At 32.1% G+C, this 19,545-nt stretch overlaps 1 protein-coding gene across 1 annotated transcript; it reads left to right on the top strand.

The window, feature by feature from the left end:
- Positions 1-3,222: 3,222 nt before the first annotated feature.
- On the top strand, positions 3,223-9,123 carry LOC126726457 (bifunctional bis(5'-adenosyl)-triphosphatase/adenylylsulfatase FHIT). Its single transcript, XM_050431722.1, has 5 exons — positions 3,223-3,473; positions 3,587-3,700; positions 7,447-7,593; positions 8,550-8,648; positions 8,743-9,123. The coding sequence occupies exons 1-5, from the start codon at positions 3,360-3,362 to the stop codon at positions 8,854-8,856; spliced, it is 588 nt and encodes a 195-aa protein (XP_050287679.1). The 5' UTR covers positions 3,223-3,359; the 3' UTR covers positions 8,857-9,123.
- Positions 9,124-19,545: the final 10,422 nt, after the last annotated feature.

Genomic DNA, 19,545 nt, shown 5'->3' with positions numbered 1-19,545 from the left:
CATCGTCATCAATGTCCCTCTCAAAGTCCCTAAAGTCCCCTTGTTCAATCCTGTCTTCAATCTCATCTCTATCGCCAAAATCTTCACCATTAATGGCAATATTTTCATCAACATAGTCATCCTCATCATCCTCATCCTCGTCCTCATCATCATAATCATCATCATTCTCATCCTCATCCTCATCATCATCATCATCGGCATGAACATCTTCATTGGCATGAACATCAGCATGCTCTACATGTGTAAAATACTGGTATTGAGCATCTGGAACTGTAACTTGTAAACTTGTTTGTGTTTGTTGGATTTCCTCAATACCAACTTCTGCACGTGGCTCCAACTGTATGTACAACTCAATGTTAGTTACTTCAGGTATTCTCTCCAACTTGTCAAACATGATCTTCACATGTTTGTCTGCTTCTATCACCATGTACTTGTAATTAATCCGGTACTTCAGGATTTCATTTGGCATGCGATAAGTAATGTATATGTTGTGCACAGCAGGGTTCTCACACAACTCTTCCATAACCATCATCTTCAATTCATCAAGGGTCTTCAACCTACGATCAATTTGGGTATAATAGGTCTTTATACCCGGTCCTTCAAATGGCAATCCCTTGTTCGCATTGGCATTCTTCAACGGACCACCGTGGTATATGATTATATCAATTTCAGGCATTGTGAACCTGTTACAGTCAAGTTACTATGTTAGTTAACAAACATTTTCAAGTTCCCTGATCTAAAAGAAACTTTTTAGTAGGTCTTTAACTTTCTAATAAAAAGATGCAGCCGAGAAACTTTTATAAGTTGCTTTTCATCATACATACAAACTGAACATTTTTTCGTGCCATTTGTTAGTGTAGTACGACTATATTTAACAATTGAACATATACAAATCCATCTATCCTTCCTATATACAAGAGGCTAATTACAGCAACATGGTATGAGAGGTAAACACATGTAAAGCAAAATATAATTGCAAACGCAATTTTTTTTAACACATACAAAATTGCAAAAGATAATGGGGGACTAAATAATTGCAAAAGATATATCATATAATTTTGTAACACAAACACAGCCACATTTTTTGGTAACACATACAAACCCCCCCCCCCCCCCAAACAAAAAAGAATCGAGACCTTTTCAGTATTTGCAACATATTTCATGCTTAAGACATTAGTATCAACTGAAATCCCAATCAACTATTTTATTAGATTCCAAGACTACCTTTAATAACCACATCAGAGTGGACCTTTTAGCCTAATGAACACACGATACACACTCATTACAAATTAAATCTGCTTCAACATTGTGACTGTTCTCAACAAAAGCCCCTTCAAAAATGAATAAGAGAACCTCTGCTCCATAATATTTTGTTCACACATACACATCTATATTAACCTGTACTAATCTATACTAACCTGTACTAATCTATACACATCTAACTTATATTAACCTGTACTAACCTATACACATCTATATTAACCTATACACATCTAAACTCAATCTGCTACACCACTATAAAAAGTGTTAGGGACTTTAAAGGTTTCACTGGAAAAAAAAAATGTAAACGTCCACATGATTTACCTATAACAAAATCAATGGTTCTTACGTTTGCATCTTGTATAGAGGCAGACAATTCCTAAATAAAGGAACTGTCATGTTCTAGTGCTACGTTTACCATTTACTAAACTGAAAAGGGGCAACTCAAGCAGTTAAAATTACATTAATGTCTCTAGCACCATGTCAGAAAGCAAAATGAAGGAAATATTAGGCAGCCCTTAAAGTACTTCTTAGTCACTACACAAATGATCCTCTCCAAGTTATTTTTTTACTATATTCTGAGATGTGAACAATTTCCAGGCATGGCAAACAACATAGTCAACTCCAAAGCAAGACTTACATCCTAGCATCCACACCTAAATCCCCTGAGATATCTGCATACTCATGTCCTGCTAGTCTTTTGTACGCATTATTTCAAGAAGAAGTTTTGTAACTTCAACAATTACTATAACCATGTGCCCATTTTCTTTGTCTTTTAACAATAAATTCAAACAATCCACTGGCTCCTTCAAGCAACACTCCACATCTCAGATAACAAGGGAAACGTACATTGCTATGAATCTTTCATAAAATTTTCTAACCTACAAGAATTTGGTGAATCTAATTCATGAAAGATTCATTCTCTTTAAAATTGGCAGATTTGATCAAGAAGAATTAATGCAGGGAAACACCTCAAAAAGAATAAAGTCAATGAGAACAGAATTTTTTTTATTTCACCAAAATGGCTAATGCAAAAACATATTTTTATCAAGATGGTTAAGATTAATCACATGAATTAGTAATAAATCAAAGAAAATATAACAAATAATATATAGCTCAAATGACATGCAAGCCAATAAAAACACGGAATTGAAATCAACAACAAAAAGATACTACAAGAAGAACATCTTATATTAGGAAAAAACATGGAGTCATTGGAAAACCCATAAAGTCATTGGGAAGTTCTCTTAGTGGCAAAACCCATACACAACTAATACCCAACTACAATAACAATCAAATCAAAAAACCCATACCTGAAATATGAAATTCTTGAGAGAGAAGAGTAGTGAGAGAGGCAATGTGGTGAGTGAGAGTGAGAGGTGTGAGAGTTAGTGAGGCTGACTGTATGGGTGAGAGTTGAGGATGCTCTGTTTTTGGGTGAGAGTTTGAAGATACTGAGTGTGGACTGAATAATATAGTCCCAGGAACACGTTCTGAAAACTACTGCTATCTGTTTTTAAGTGTGGACGGAATGGAGTAGTAAAATAGTTCCACCAGAACTCGAGTCTTATAGACTCGAGTTCTGTTCAAAGTTATTTAGAACGTTTGGATAAGTAAATCTCGAGTCTTATAGACTCGGTTTGTGCCAGGAAAAACTCGAGTCTTTAAGACTCGAGATCCGTTGAAATTATTATTATTCCTCTAATTGAATCTCGAGTCTTATAGACTCGGTTTGTGTCAAGCACAACTCGAGTCTTAAAAACTCGAGATCCGCGTGGCAATTTTTGCCACCTCAGCAGTGCAGAACAAATGAAAAGCGATTCTATAAGACTCAGTTTTGAAGTTGAATCTCGAGTTTCAAAAACTCGAGATGTTAGTTTCCTTAATTGTTTGAAAACGTGCCTAACTAACTATTTTGAATGGTTGAAGAAATCTGATATGCACAATACCTCAATTTATGGGATACCCTTGTTATCAAAAAAATTGAAAAAGCTCTAAGAGACTAGTTTCTTCCCATTGGCCATTGGCTACAAAACTTTGCCCAAATTTTATTTAATTTCAAAGAAAATTGCTCTAAATACCCATAACCTGGTGAGTAAATGTTAAAGCATACGCTGCTGCCTTCTCTGTCTCTCGCTTCCAGACCAGGTTGGTTCATTACAAGCACAAGAGGGCTCCGACCCATCTCCACCACCACCACCACCAACATCAAGGCAAGTAGTACTTTAATCAATTTTTATTCCTTACATACTATATTATCGTTTTCTCAACTTCCATCATCAAAAATCAATCTATTAAATTCATTGATCTGCAAAATGAAAAACAGATGTCTTCTTCAGAGCACTACATGTTCGGATCTTACAAGATACACCAAAATGAAGTGTTCTACTCCACCCAACTCTCCTACGCCTTCGTTAATCTTCGTCCTGCCGTTCCTGGTACATGCCTTCCCACCTCTTCTTTGCTATTTTTACACAGACCCATATCGTATTTTCTTCGTTTATAGTGAATGAGTATGTTTGTTTGTTTGTTTGTGTTTACTGTCCTCATCAATATCAACCCTTTTAGACTTGTATCTATTAGGAATGAAATTTTGTTCAATTTTTAGGAAAGCTACATTTCATTTTCTATTAAGTTTCCTAGCTTGAGAAGGTCTTTTCAAAGGCTTGTCAGAACATTTCTTGTCTCTTCCTTGACAAGGTCCTTGAAAAAGCAATTCTTCATCTTTAAGAATCCCAACATGATTTCTTGTATATAACACGTTGCCCATTAAAAAAGATTGGCAAATATGTTTATGGGGAAGATCAATTCCTCAAAAGAATAGCTTGAAAACTCTTTCCTTTAAAGTTGTAATGGCTCGCTGTAATTCTTATATCCCAAGTGCCTATTTTCCATTTGATTAAACACAATGGAAAAATTTTCTTATAAACTCTTTTTGAAAAGCGACATTCATAGCATAGATGATCCCAACTATGCAGTAAATGCAAAATATATCTCCATTATAGCCCCACTGAACTAGACAATTTTTTTTCAAAAATCTGTTCTTGACGGGTACTCAACACTATAAATTTTTGTTTAGAGATGACCTTAGCATGCCAAACTAGCTTTCACCATGTAACTTTTGGCGTTGGATTTCTTATTGCATTGCTGCATTCAAGTTGCAAAACAAAGGTATTTTATTCAGGGAGTAGGAACTTAGACAACTCCTTGGTATAACCAATTTCAACATTTGATCTGCAAAACAGTTTAATCTCTCTTTTTTCATACTTTACTGGATGTGGCTTTTGAATCTCTTCCTTTTTCTACTTTATTAGATATGCTTGAGAATTGAAATTTGAAAAATTGATTGTACTGCTCCCCGAGTACACCCCTGTTGTACAAGGGGGATTCTATATTGATCAATAAATTTGTGTTACTTATCAAAAAATATTTTTTCATTACTTATCCAAAAATAATAAAATCATTTGATCTAGCTGTAGGCATACCTAATAACTATTGAGCAAAAATTCTTGTCACTTTAATTTGACAATGACTCCTTGATTCCAAGATTATTTTGTTGCTATATTTCAGCAAGAAAACAATTAACATTTGACAGTTTTTCCCCCTGCCCCTGCTATGTGTTGTGGGTTCAAGTCCAAGAATCAGCATCTTGAAAATTGGGATAGGGTTACCTACCAACCACCTCTCCTAGACCCCTTAGAAGAGGGAGCCTCATGCATTGGATATGACCTTTTTTTAAAAAGTAAAATTTCTCTTGATACTACATCAAGTTGATAATAATAGCCATTTGTCAAGGGTGAAAAGCCCCTAGATTACACGGTAATTGGTTTTGGCGGGTGGGGTCAATTGCCCGTAGGAGTTTGATTAACAGTGAGGATTGTTGTACAGTACACTCTGCGACGTGCAACTAATCTGAGTGAAAGTGAAGTTCTCCTATGTCATAAAAAATAAATAAATAAATAAAATAATAATAATAATAATAATAATAGCCATTCATCCACGACTATGTTCCTAGTCAAAATGTATGAGCTCAATCATTACAACAACAGGGTGAATCTCAAAAGTTGTTTCATGTATGCTAATACCTTTAACAAGGGGAGAAGGCTTTATTATTTCTTAATAATAATACTTATAAATAAATAAATAAATAAAAAACAAACAAACAAACAAAAAAACAAAGGGAGAAGGCTTCCAAAGCATGTCTTCCTTGAGAGTCTAACGACTCTAACCCTAAATAGTACTAATGAAGAAATTACTAGGAGAAAGAAGTTGGACACCCACTAAACTTCAAGGGAAACACAAACGCAAACACTAGGGTCATTGAATGAAGCAAATGAATATATCAATAAGAGGCACATCATACAACAATTTTTAAGAGCATCCCTCCACAATTAAGTTGATCATTTGAATTTTTTTTTTTTAAATTTAAAATTTGACGATGCTTTCTTGACAATGCTAAAAACTATAATATATAGAATATCAAAGAAACAACCTTTAGTAGGATGCTTGTCAAAATTTTATAAGCATTTAAAATCCTCATAAATTAACTACTCCCCAGTTTTCCTTGTGTAGTTGGGTCAGTCTTTCACATCCCACAAGAAGAAACCTTTAATACTTTGTTCTCTCTTCTTCTACTTACCTGGTAAATCTATACCACATCAATTGACAATTAGACAACCCTTTATATATTTGGTTATTCTCAAAACAATAGAAAACTTTGTATGTGTGTGTGTGAGTTCGTGTGTATACGTTTATGCGAGCGGCAAGCTATCTTTTGGGTCTGGAGTTTCTTTCTCAAATTAGGCACTCTTCTTCAATCATGTGGATTTATTGATTTCCTTCTATACATGTATAGGTGTGCTTTATACAGGATATTGTTTCCTGCAAAAATTTTAACCTGTAGCCAATCCTCTGTTTACACTTACATCTGTGTTACCTAGTATCTACTTAGATTAAGTTCAGGTTAACTTTTTTGACCCTTGTGGGATAAACTTTAGTTTAACAATGGAATAGCCCCAAGCTTACTTGATAAAGTACAATGTTATGAGGAAAGGCATTTTAGTATAAAAAAGGAGATGTAGCATAGGGGTCCAAACATCCTACTCATTCTGATTTCATCTGATACACTCAATCCTCATGTTTCTTTTTTAATATCTTTCTTTTCCCCCGTGTTAGTCTCATTGTTTTTATCCAATTTACTTTATTTGTTTATAGCATGTCTAAATTCTCTTTTCCCCTTTTGTCCATTGCCTAACTTTAATATATATAATGCTCTGTTCCATATTATCTCATTGATGTAACATAGATTTTTCCTCCAGGGAAATGCCTTTGAACTGTTCTCATGTTTCCATACTAAGATTCTTACTCTCTTTTTCTTGTGATTTTCTTTTCTTTAAGATTCTTACTCTCTTTTTCTTGTGATTTGCTTTTCTTTTCCTTTGCAGGTCATATCCTTTCCTCCTCCACATTAGAATTTTATGTTGGGAACTTGGGATTGATTCAAGCATTGTTTAATGTTCATGACTAGATTTACATTAGGAAAATTAATTGTAGTGCCTTTTTTTTTTTTTTGGAAAATAAGCCAGTCATGCTGGATTGATGCAATGCCTGTCATCTGGCATTCTGCAATTAATGCATTTTAAGGATGTGATATGCAAACTGTTGTTTTTCTGCATAATGGGTTTGAAAAATGATTGATAGGCTAATGAGCCCTGACTCAAATGGCAGTTCCTCTTAGCATAATAATGGGATGGAGGGTGAGGTTGTGGGTTCAACACCCATTTGGTTCATATGCATCAATAAAAATTATAAAATTGATTGATAGGAACATCTTTGTAACTGTGCATATGGAATGCATTTATATACATATAGGACTAATTAAAAAACAAATACATATAGGAGTTATCTTGAGATTCAGAAACTTAATGAAACATTTAATGACTACCGAACTGTGTCAGATTGAATGCTTTCTGTTCAATATAATCAAGTTAAAAGAAAAAGGCATCCCACACCTCTCTTTATCTTGATATTCAGGTCCCCTTTCTGGGCTGCTTTAGAAAGAGAGGGGGGGGGGGGGGGGGGGGGGGGGGGGGGTTAGATTGGTTAACTTTAAGCACTTCACAGTATTAACTGTGGATCTATAATCTTAATGTGGTTCAGTATTCAAGGTTGACTTGACATTATGTACATGTGCTTGTCTGCCCAAGGCGTGAAGTTAAGCGCTTTGTTGATCTCACTGTTGATGAGACTAGCGATTTATGGCTTACAGCACAGAAGATTGGCAGTCAGCTTGAGTGCTACCACAAAGCATCATCTCTCACATTCACAATCCAAGTAAGGCAGTTGCTTGAAGTCAGCTAATTATTTGTATTTTAATATCACTTAATTCTTTTTTTCCCCATATTTCATCTGAGTGTTGGTTATTTGCTACATAACTTGTAGGACATCGTTTATAGTATATTTCGCCCATCAGTTTGCCCTTTTGAAAACCATGAAATTTGTATGCTAGTTCTCACCCTTATCTTTTTCCTCACCAGAAAAGAATCATGTGGCTGTGACATCTAGATGATTTATCACATTTCCTTTCCCTTTTAATTGTTTACCCTTTCCTTCATTCCCATGTTTCCATTATGTACACGTTATTGCGTGAGCATTGTGATGCCTATGGGACTGTTGGTGTGAACACATATGAACAAGTAAAATCTTTTAGTTTGTTATTGACATTACTCTTATATGTTAGGTCAAATTATTTCTGTGTTCCCTGATGATCCTGGACTGGAAGCATTGGTTGACCATGTGATTACTTGACATCTCATAACCACATGCAGGCATGCTTGATCTTGTTTACCATGTAAGAACACATATAATGTTCAAACCATCCTGGTGCTGTTGATCTCTTTCAAATCTAACGATGTGTCTAGGATACATCTTCCTATGATCATCAGTACTAGTTAAACTCTTATGGTATTTTCATAGTATTCTGTTAATTTATGTGATATGGTCAATATGTACGACAGCAAACATCACCTGATTTATGTGTGCTTGATTTAAAATTATGATGTTTGTCATTAGACAGTAACTCATGTTCATATTCATGCCTCCCCACCTGCTTACTGCTGCTCAATTTGTCTTTTGAAACTTGTGCGTTTGGAATCAACTTATTTAGCTTTTTACTGAAAATGTGCTAAAGCATACTTGTACCTTTAAAAAGTTGTATATAAAAGCTAAAAGCTAGCAAATTAGCTAGACACAACGGACTAACTTGTGTGTCATCTTTGTTAAAACCTTAGGACGGGCCCCTGGCAGGACAGACGGTACCCCATGTTCACGTCCATATCCTGCCACGCAAAGTTAATGACTTCAAGAACAATGATGAGATCTATGATGCTGTAAGATGAAAAACTTGCTTTAGTGCTTACTGTCCATTGTTTATGCTTTAACTTTTCTATTTATGCATTTTTCTTCTTGTTGTTCATGGTTTAGATAGATGAGAAGGAGAAAGAATTAAAGCAAAAGCTTGACTTAGATAAGGAAAGAAAGGACAGAAGCCCTGAGGAGATGTCGCAAGAGGCAGATGAATATAGAAAACTCTTCTAAGTATTTCAGCCTCAACCTGCAGTGCAACATGCCTATTTGAAAATTTTCAGGGTATCTCCAATTTGTTTGGACAATTAACTGTTAGCTTTGCTAGATAAGCTTATCCAAAAAAAAAATGGAAACTGTGGTAATTTCCGTTGAACTTTATTTGATTGTAAGAAGCTAAGAGTAAAGCTTTACAGTATATACTTTTTTAATTTTCTATCTGATATTTTATGATGGATGAAGATTGAGATGCCTTTGCAATTAAGATGATACTTTCCTCTAGTTGCTATTTCTAAAGAATTGATTCTAGGGTAATCATTTATTTTTAAACCTTTATTGTTATTTTAGGGTTCTATTATGGGATGTTCCACCCACAAATGACATGGTATTGATTCTATTGAATATCAATAACAATATCAACATGTTCAAACGTGCGTGAAGAGAAGATTAATGCGAATAGCATCAATACTCAATAGTGTTTAATTTGAATGATGCAGAACAATATTTGATCACACCAGTTATTTATATTTGTTTAGTAATTAAGGATAAGTAGACGAAGGCTTTATAAATGTAAGTTATGTAAGATCAATCTAAAGGATAGAGTTTATCTAATGAGTCATGTGATTTATACATGTAGATAATTTTATGAATATATCGTCACATAGTGTATAGTAAGAGATTCTTTTAAGCCAGTTTAGAGGAAAACTTTGTCCCACTCTAAAATGAGTACTCTTTTATCACACTAGTTGAAAATGTTAGGATATATCAATAATATGTTTTGGAAGAGATGTGTTATCTTCCTAAACAATCTTACAAAATAAATGGCTACTGTAGGGATAAAGGGGCCAAGAGGGTATATTGGGCCAGGGGCTTTGTCCGAGGATGCTTAGTAGTCCGAGACAGATAAACGATAGTGAAGACATAAGAATCAGAACTCCACGAGCAAACTATGATCAAGAAGGATGGGGAAGGTGGGCTGAGGATAAATGCCTCCTCAGCTAAGCAAAGCAGAAGTCAAAAGGTGTGGTCTGCCATCCAGAGTAACATTCCGAGATATCCTATTGATAAGAGTACACATCATGAAAGCACAGGACAAAGGGAAACTATGAAATATCTAAGAGAAAGTTGTCATTACCACATTTAATGCTCTGCAGCTAACTCTCTGGCCGCATTAATGTAGAAGTGATACTTGAACAGTAATTTCAACCTTACAGCTACTCCCAAAGACTTTAGGAAAGTGCTGATGGAATAAGAATCAACACCAGCGACCTAATCTACACGTGGAGGGTGGAGATAAAAGAAAGAAGATAGTATAAAATAAAAATGAGACCCTGAGGGAAGGGGATCGGAAAATTAAAAGAAAAACACTGTAGAAACAAAAACTAGACTTGTTATCAAATTCAAGATAAATATATATAAGAACCGATCTCCTCGGATGGTGCCAAGGATTATTTTTTTTTTAGATAAAACCTGTTTATCTTTACTTTCAAGTGATCTAGATCCACCATAATTATTGTCTAATTCATTAGAGTTTAGTTTTCTAACTCACTCTCTACAAATTCATTGTATTGGGCTCTTTGGGCCAAAATCCTTTCGACTCTTGGGCTTGGGATTCAAATTGGGTCCTTACAGCTACCATGTGTTATGACTTATGACAACAAGTAGTTATATATATATATATATATATATATATAGTTTTAGGTGCAAGATAACAATTTTAAGTGAGACATTTTCTATTTAGCAAAAAGATAAAAATTAAAATTAAAATTGACACATTTTATTATATTTAAATTCCAACAAAAAAAAAAATCAATTAAATGGTGTATCTAAATTTTTATAATAAAATTTTAATTTAAAATCAATTCTTCTTGCTTTTCAGATGCAAAATTTTTAATTCAAATTTTGTTAACATCTTTTAGGATAGAAAATAATCTTTTTATATATTTAGTACACTAATTGGAATATTTTCTTCTATTTTTAAACTTTATTTTAAATTTTTAAGTATTGAAAAAAAAAAACTATTGAAATAAATTTAAACTATTAATATAAGAACAAACTTCATATTAGAGAAAATGTTTAAATATAAGATAATATTTTTATAAACTATGATTGTAATAAATAAATAAGTAAGGAAACGCTGATGGTGAGAGTGAGAGTGAGAGTGCCCAAAGGAAAGAGACAAGCATGTTTGAGAGATAATGATAAAATACGAATAAAAAATAAAATACCTATAAAAATTTAATTATAATATATAAAAATAATTTAAATATTGCGCCAAGTGGTTACACCAAATTGCAAAAAATTTGTTAAATTTCTTTTTAAAAAATTTTTAAATTTAAGGGAAACCTAAATTATCAACAGGAATTTTTAGATAAAAACAAAAAATTATTATATTTATCTTGATCGGTTGTATTTTTAATAAAAGGTAGAAAATTTATTGCTAAAATTTTACATTATAAAGGAGTATGATAAGCTTAGAGCTGCCGACTAATAGAATTTAGCAGTATCATGGCATTGTAAATCTATCCCAAAAAACCATATATGTCCAAAAAAAAATTTTAATTAAAACAAAAAATGTTGTTGGTGATAAGAAGTTGACCAGCAGAGAAAAACTTCAATAGATATAATATGGTGATATATATTAGCATAGTATCTAGGCATTTGATGAATAATCCTAATAAACTGTATATAATGTAAATCTATCTAAAAATCCATATATATCCCCCTAAAGAAAAAGGCATTGTTGACTATGATAAAAAGTTGATCAGCGGAGAAAATTTTTGATATATATATATATATATATATATATATAATAGCCAAATCTAAATTAACATAGATTTCAAGAAGTTTAGGGTATTTGATTTTTACTTGGTCTCTTTTTAGGTGAAGTATGTATAAATATACACAGTTAGTTGGTGTATTTTTTTCATTCTCCAACCTATTGTACAATTTTTTGGTTTAGTCTTTAATTTTCCTACCTCCAATCATATAGGTATGTATTTATTTACTCTAATTTTTTATTATAATCAAATTGAATTTGTATTTGTTGCTTCTTGTTTAAGTTAATTTCCTTAAGTTTGATTTAATTTATATGTTTATGGTTTGATCCAAGCTAATTTCCTTAAGTTTGACCTAATTTATATGTTTATGATTTGATCCAATTTAATTATTTTGCTATCCAATATTTAATTATATCCTAAGGCTTGTTTAATTCTTATGTAAGTTTATCTACTTTTATTTAGTAATTTAGGTTGTTCATAATTATTAACTATTAAATTGAGGTTACCACTTAAAGAAAAGTTTCTCTTGACAAAAGGGGGGAGTAGTTTTTGATCCAATTTCATAATTTATCTTGTTTAAATTCAAGGTCTATCCTTAGGTCTATAAACCATACCTTTATTACTCTGATCCCTAAAATCCAAAACCCCGAAAGGGTTTCTAATTTTCGTCCTATAAGCCTTTGTAATGTGATTTATAAGATTATTAGTAAGGCGATAGCAAACCGTCTCAAGCCTCTGCTTAATTCTATTATTTCTGAGACCCAAAGTGCTTTTATTGTTGATCGTTTGATTACTGATAATATTTTAATTGCTTTTGAGTCTTTGCATCATATGAAGAATAGTTGTTCAGGCAAGAAAGGTTTTATGGCTATGAAATTGGATATGAGCAAGGCTTATGATGGGGTGGAGTGGGTTTTTCTTGAAAAAATTCTCCTCAAGATGGGATTTTCGGATACATGGGTGGCTTTGATTATGGAGTGTATTACTACGGTGTCATATTCTATTCTTGTGAATAGTGAACCAAAGGGTGTGATTGTTCCCTCTCGTGGTTTACGACAAGGGGATCCTCTCTCCCCTTATTTGTTCCTCTTTTGTGCTGAAGGGTTGAATGCTCTCTTACGGAATGCTGTAGATGAAGGAGTGATTAATGGTTTCTCTCTTTGTAGAAATGGGCCTAAACTAACACACTTGTTTTTTGCAGACGATTGTTTAATTTTTTTGTAGATCTACTCTTGAGGAGTGTAATAAAATTCAAGAATTGCTTGCTATTTATGAGACTATTTCTGGTTAGATGATCAATAAGGAGAAGACTACTCTTTTTTTTCAGCAGGAATACAGATGAAGCTACTCAGGAAGCTCTAAAAGTGGCCCTTGGTGTTCCGGTCGTCAGAAATTATGAGAAATATTTGGGGTTGCCCTCCTTTGTAGGTCGGGATAGGAATCCATGTTTTACTCAGATCAAAGAAAGGATTTAGGGCCGAATGCAGGGTGGAAGGAAAAGTTGTTGTCTCAAGCAGGAAGGGAAGTTATGATTAAGGTAGTGGTCCAATCTCTCCCGGTTTATTCCATGAGCGTCTTCAAGCTTCCGGTGGGTCTTTGCCAAGATATTGAAGCCATGATACGGAAATTTTGGTGGGGTAGTGGGGATGCAAGAAAAATTCATTGGGTTAAATGGAGCTCTTTATGTTCTTCTAAATCAATTGGTGGCATGGGGTTTCGGGACTTTCAGAAGTTCAATCAGGCGTTATTGGCTAAACAGGTTTGGCGTTTTTTTCATCACCGAGATACACTTCTCTTTAAAGTCTTTAGTGCTAAGTATTTTCCAAATGGTAATATTCTTGATGCCCCAATTCACCCTAAGTGTTCTTATGCATGGCAGAGTATTTTGACTACACGTGGTGTCATTGAGAAAGGTGCGATATGGAGGGTAGGTAATGGACAAATGATAGATGTTTGGCATCATAGGTGGCTGCCTGATCTCAACCACAGTAAAATTATTTCACCCAACACCAATAATGATGTTAGTAGGGTGTGTGATCTGTTCCTACCTGGTACACGAACTTAGAACCCGGGGCGTCTGGCAAGCTATTTTTTACCATGGGAAGCGGATATGGTGCGCAAAATCCAGGTTTGTGCGGATGGGGAGGAGGTTATTTTGATCTGCCCTTTGACTGCTAATGGGGATTATAGTGTAAGAAGTGCATATAGAATGCTTGTTGATAATGAGAACCAGTCGCTGCCAAGTTCTTCTGCTCCTACTGGTGGTGGTTCGGTGTGGAAGAAAATCTGGAAGGTCCATGTTCCTCATAAAATTAGACATTTCTTGTGGCGTGCTGCAAAGGATTCTTTGCCCACAAAACAGAACTTGGTGGCTCGGCATATCCCTGTTGGTAATGTTTGTGATGGCTGTGGTGATCATTCGGAATTGGTGATGCATGCGTTATGGCTTTGTGATCAGGTTCGTTCGGTTTGGATGACGGATCCGGGTTTTTTGTTTTTGGTTCAGGCAAAGTGCAGGACGTTTTTGGAGCTGTTGGAGGTTTTGTTTAATCATGATTCATGTTATCGTGTTGCGCTTTTTGCTACTGTGGCGTGGTGTCTGTGGCAATTCCGTAACAGGTTGAGAGAGCGCCAGTCAGTGTGGCTGTTGCATGAACTGGGTGAGTGAGCTCAAGGCTTAGTTGATGAGTTTTGGGAAGTTAATCCTCAAGTGCAGAGTGCGCCAGTGCGTCGGTCCCTGGTGCGTTGGTCTCCTCCCCCTCAGGATCATTACAAAGTGAACTTCGACGTAACTTTTTTTGCAGAAACTGGGTCAGCAGGTGTTGGTGTAGTTGTTCGTGACTGTGATGGGCATATTATTGGAGCTTTGCGGCAGAATATTGGCTCGGTTCAGTCTGTTGAAATGGCTGAAGCTTTGGCAACTCGTAGGGCAGTGAGGTTTGCTGCAGAGTTGTGTGTGTTTCAAGTGATTATTGAAGGTGATTGTAGTCGGGTTATTGCTGCTTTGAAAGGCTTTGGTCGCTGTCGTACTTTGTTTGGTCACATTATTGATGAATCTAAGCAAATTGGAGGAACATTGAGGAGCTGTTTGTTTCAGCATGTTCGGCGTGAGGGGAATAGATTAGCTCATTGTTTAGCTAAAAAAGCAGTTTTATCTGCAGATACTGATGTATGGGTAGAATCTCTGCCTAAGGATGTGGAAGATGTTTTCCATTCGGATTTGCCTTGAACTTGTGGTGTATTTTTTAGTTTTTGGTTTTCTTAATAATATTTCGCTTACCTTTGTCTCAAAAAAATTGAGGTTACCACTTAAATATGCTTTCAATTATAACTTTTTAATCGTTTTTAATTATTGAATTCAAGGTTTTTCATTTAAATGTGCAGTGATGATTACTTGAGCTTTAAAGCTTAATAATTATTATGTAAACTCCCTTTTTAAAGCATAATATATTATTATATGTAAACTCCCTTTATATTTTTTTAGGCATCTCCTTTGATATTAGTTACATAATTATCTACCATATTCTATTCAATCAATTTTGGACATATATATGATTTTTTATATATATAAACTTAATTTTAAACAATATGCATTCAAAAAAGATTACTTAACTTCAAAAAAATGAAGTAAAAGATTACTTTATTTTTATTATCTATTTTATTATTTAATTTTAATTAAATTAAAAAAAATTATTTTCTTTAGTTTACACATGATTTTTTATTAAACCTTGCATCACACGGGCATAATACTAGTTAATTATATCTTTTTTGTTAGGATATATTTCCTTAATTAATGGATTATATTTAACAACTGTTTAATTTAAGTAAAACTTTATCATTTAAATTTCAAGAAATTTAAATTCTATTCAAACTAAAATTTTATTATAAAAATTTTCTAAACTTAAATCCCACACAACAACCCACGTTTTCTTTCTTAAAAAAAAAAAAAATACACCAACATTTTGACTAATAAGGAATCAAATTTAACAATAATTTAAAACAAAATTAAATTCTATTCAAACTAAAATATATTATCAAAATTTTATAAAATTAAATCTCAGACAACCCACATTTCTGTTTTTATTTTTTTCCCTCAAGTTGCATGATTTAAGAATAATTTAAAACAAACTTATATTCTATTTAAACTAAAAGTTTATTATAAAAAATTTCTAAACTTAAATCCCACTCAACCCACATTTTTTTTTTCCTCAAGTTGCATCTTACTAAATTTAACAATTATTTAAATTAGATAAAGCTCTATCATCTAAGTTTTAAAAATTTAAATTCTACTTCAACTAAAAACCTATTATCAAAATTTTTACAACTTATATATATATTCAACCATGGCTTTTCGATACAATTTCCCTTAACTAATAAGTCATCCCTATAATTAAATCTCACACAATACAACCCACGTTTTGTTTTTTTTTTTTTTTTTTTTTCCTCAAAATGCAACTTACGTTTATGTTTTAATCAAATAAATTCATCTTACTTATTGTTCTTTATTTCTATATTTGGGTGCAAGATATTATGCCAAATGAAGTTTACTATAAAGAAGCAAAACAATGGATACCCATGTAAGTTCTTGGTTCTCTTATGTAAGTTCTTATTTATTTTTTTTATATTCTCAATTTTTTTGAATTCTTTTGTATATGTTTTGATTTTCAATTTTGGTTATTGTATTTAATTTGTGAGTGTGTTGATTTTTTCAATTAGACTATCACTAGGGAAAAATCAATATTGAGGAACTATTTTGTTTATTATTGTTTGTACTAGTTAGAGCATAGATTAAACATAAACCGAATAGAAATTATCAAACTCATTCCATATCTCATATTAAGAAATTAACACAAATAAAATTTTAAAATATAGAAATAGATAACAGTGACAAAGTCTAAAGTCTAAACAATCAAAACTTAAAGTAATTTTTCTATTAAAATTATTTACTTATTTTATAATTTATTATAACTATTTATTTAATAATTTAGTTTTAATTATTTTAAAATTTTTAAACTTACTTATGAATCTTCATCAAATGGTGCATCACATGAGAATAATACAAGTCTATTTTGATCACCTATGCAACGTGTATAAAATGACATTCTCAGAATTATTGATGATGGGTCACAACTCATGTGTATATCATTTTTTTTTTTTTGAGAAACATGTATGTTATGTTATTGAATCCATTAATAGTAGTAACACCAAGTATAATATGATTGTTTTGACATGATGATAAAGAGCTATAATCAGAAACGAACGTCATAAGTTGAAACTCTCTAAAAAAAAGTATGATATGATTGTCTTTTTTTTTTTTTTTTGGTAGAAGTATGATATGATTGTCACAAACCTAACATGAGACTCATATGATTATAAATTTTTAATCAAAGCCTAAAACATGTTTTTGTTAATAAATGAGTTTGTTAAAATAGTATAAATAAAATATGAATCATGCTAACAAGTGTCCTTAGAGTATTAGTTAACAATCCAATTAAAGAAAATTTAATGAAAAAAAAAAAACAATTAATGTTTTGATAGATTTTTTATTTCTTATAAAAGTAATGTCAAAATTTTCTCAAAATTAATTATTAATTAATATCCTAAGGACACTTATAGCATTTTTCATACAATAGGTACATGTTTGTCGGTACGAGATAGGTGGGACAGAGTCTAGAGACGCGGAAAGGAAATATGTCAAAAGGGGCGGGACAATTTTAACCAACGTAGGATAGGAATATATGTCAAAAAAAAAAAAACGTAGGATAGGAATAAGAAAAAGAAAAATCATGGACCCATTCCCAACTCCAAACCCAAAAAAGAAAGAAAGAAAGCAAGGAAAGGATGGTCGGCACCGTCGTGTAAAAGCAACCCAATAAATCTTTTTTTTTTTTTTATTTTAAAGGTAGTATTGACAGAAGACACGAGAGATGGAAAAAAGAGAGTGGAAAGGCAAAATTTTACAACACTATTATTTTGAGATTATAAATAAAATTTTTGTATTTTTATTTTGTAGATTATATCAATTTTTTTAGAAATGAATTCAAGTTACACTTTGTATAACCCTTATAAAATTACACATTTTTTACATTGTAAATTCATAAGAGATCTAAGAGCTAAAAAAATTATCATTAAATGTTATTGATTTCCACCTCATTCATAATTAATACTAGTATTTTCTCTCCCTCTCTCCTTATTTATTATTTTTCTTGTTTAAAGGGCACATTGCCATTTTTAACAACTTGCATTTTTATTCTTGAAAAAAAAAAAAAAAAAAAAACTATACAAAACAAAAAACTTAAGTGGTGGCTTGAGTGAAGTTAATGACTCACTGAAGTGGGTTCTTGCTTGAGCGAGCCACAATCAACCAAGGAGTGAAATCTCGAGTTGAAGGAAAACGTAACTTATAATGTAGCTGTAGCTTGGTTGAACAGAATTATTTTTTGCTTGAACGAGATTCTTCCAACGGAATACCACGGAGAAGCTTCAAGACAGTTTTCGGACCAAGAATTCAAATTGCAATGTCACGGATATTTGCCAATCCAAATTCTATCAGTTTCAAATTAAACCATATATAGATTCAAAAGTTTAAAATTAAACCCTGACGTTTATGATTGTTAAAAATTAGAACTTACGGATTTTTAGTTTCAAATTGAATCTGTACTCTTAAAATTTATTAATAGGTACTTAACTACTATAAAATCAACTCTATCAAGAACTACACTCAATTTTTACTCCCTTGGCATGTCAACCTCTAGCACAGGTAACAAAAGAAATAAGGAGAGAGTTAGTTCTAGTCTAATTGAAAATGAACTTGTAATTCTTAATCGATCAAATAAAAAATGAACTACTATTTCCAAGCACTTAGCTAAAGTTACTTAACCATTCTATTTCTCACCAATTATCTATCTCAGATATTTTTCTTGTATATTTTACTTTTTTTTCAAGTATAGAAATGTAAGTTGTTAAAAATGGCAATGTGCCCTTTAATCAAGCAAAAAACAATAAATTAGAAGAGAGAGAAAATATTAGTATTAATTATGAATGAGATGGAAAATAATAGCATTTAATGATATATTTTTAGCCGTTAGATCACTTATAAATCTATGGTGTAAAAAATGTGTAATTTACAAGAGTTATATCAGGTGTAACTTGAACCCATCTCATTTTTTTATAGGGTAGATTTTATTAAACCTATATTTTTTTTTTAACTCAGATATAAAACTAGCCCCTATTTTTAAATATTTTATTTAATTTAAATTTAAATTTAAATAAAAGTCCTGTTAACTAGAAGGTATTTAACGGTATTAAAATCCAATAAGTGAAAGACATGTTTGTAAAAAATAACTATTCACCCTACTAACAAATGAAAAACATATATTTATTGGTAGTTATTTTTGCACATCTGACTGTCTTTTATTGGTTTTTTTATACAAAATAGAAATTATGCTTTAACTTAATCTATGTATATATGTGTGTGAAATTTTTTCCTGAAAATATGAAATTGTTTTTTTTTTTTTTTTGGCTATTATGGCATTGTATCATTTGATACAAAATACATTTTCCCTATTAACAGATATTTTTAAGACGCTTGTTAATGAACATTTTTATAAAGTTTTAATACAACTTTCATAAAAAATTCCATTTAAAAAAAAAAAAACTTTAATGAAAAATATTTTTAAAAAAATTGTTTAAAAAGTCAAATATTTTTCTTTAATTAAAATTTTCTAAAAATAATTCGTTAACTCTTAAAGGCATTTATTAACATTTTTCTTTACATAAAAGGAAATGTTAAAATATATTTTTAGAAAATTTTCTGCTCAATCCTTAAATAAGATGGTAATTTTAAATTCTAAAAAGATTGAAACTAAAATCACCACAATTCACAAATAACTAAACATAAGAACCAAAAAGAAACCTTTTTCGT

This window comes from Quercus robur, chromosome 1 (genome assembly GCF_932294415.1).
Source record: "Quercus robur chromosome 1, dhQueRobu3.1, whole genome shotgun sequence".
Lineage (NCBI taxonomy): Eukaryota > Viridiplantae > Streptophyta > Magnoliopsida > Fagales > Fagaceae > Quercus > Quercus robur.
This window is presented reverse-complemented; position numbering and strand designations above follow the sequence as displayed.

Bases quoted from the DNA above. Each gene is read 5' to 3' on its own strand.
- LOC126726457 (XM_050431722.1), top strand. From the start codon at position 3,360: ATGTTAAAGCATACGCTGCTGCCTTCTCTGTCTCTCGCTTCCAGACCA. The intron at 3,701-7,446 runs ACATGCCTTCCC...TGACATTATGTA, and splicing joins TTCGTCCTGCCGTTCCTGGT to CATGTGCTTGTCTGCCCAAG. The intron at 8,649-8,742 runs GTAAGATGAAAA...TTCATGGTTTAG, and splicing joins ATGATGAGATCTATGATGCT to ATAGATGAGAAGGAGAAAGA.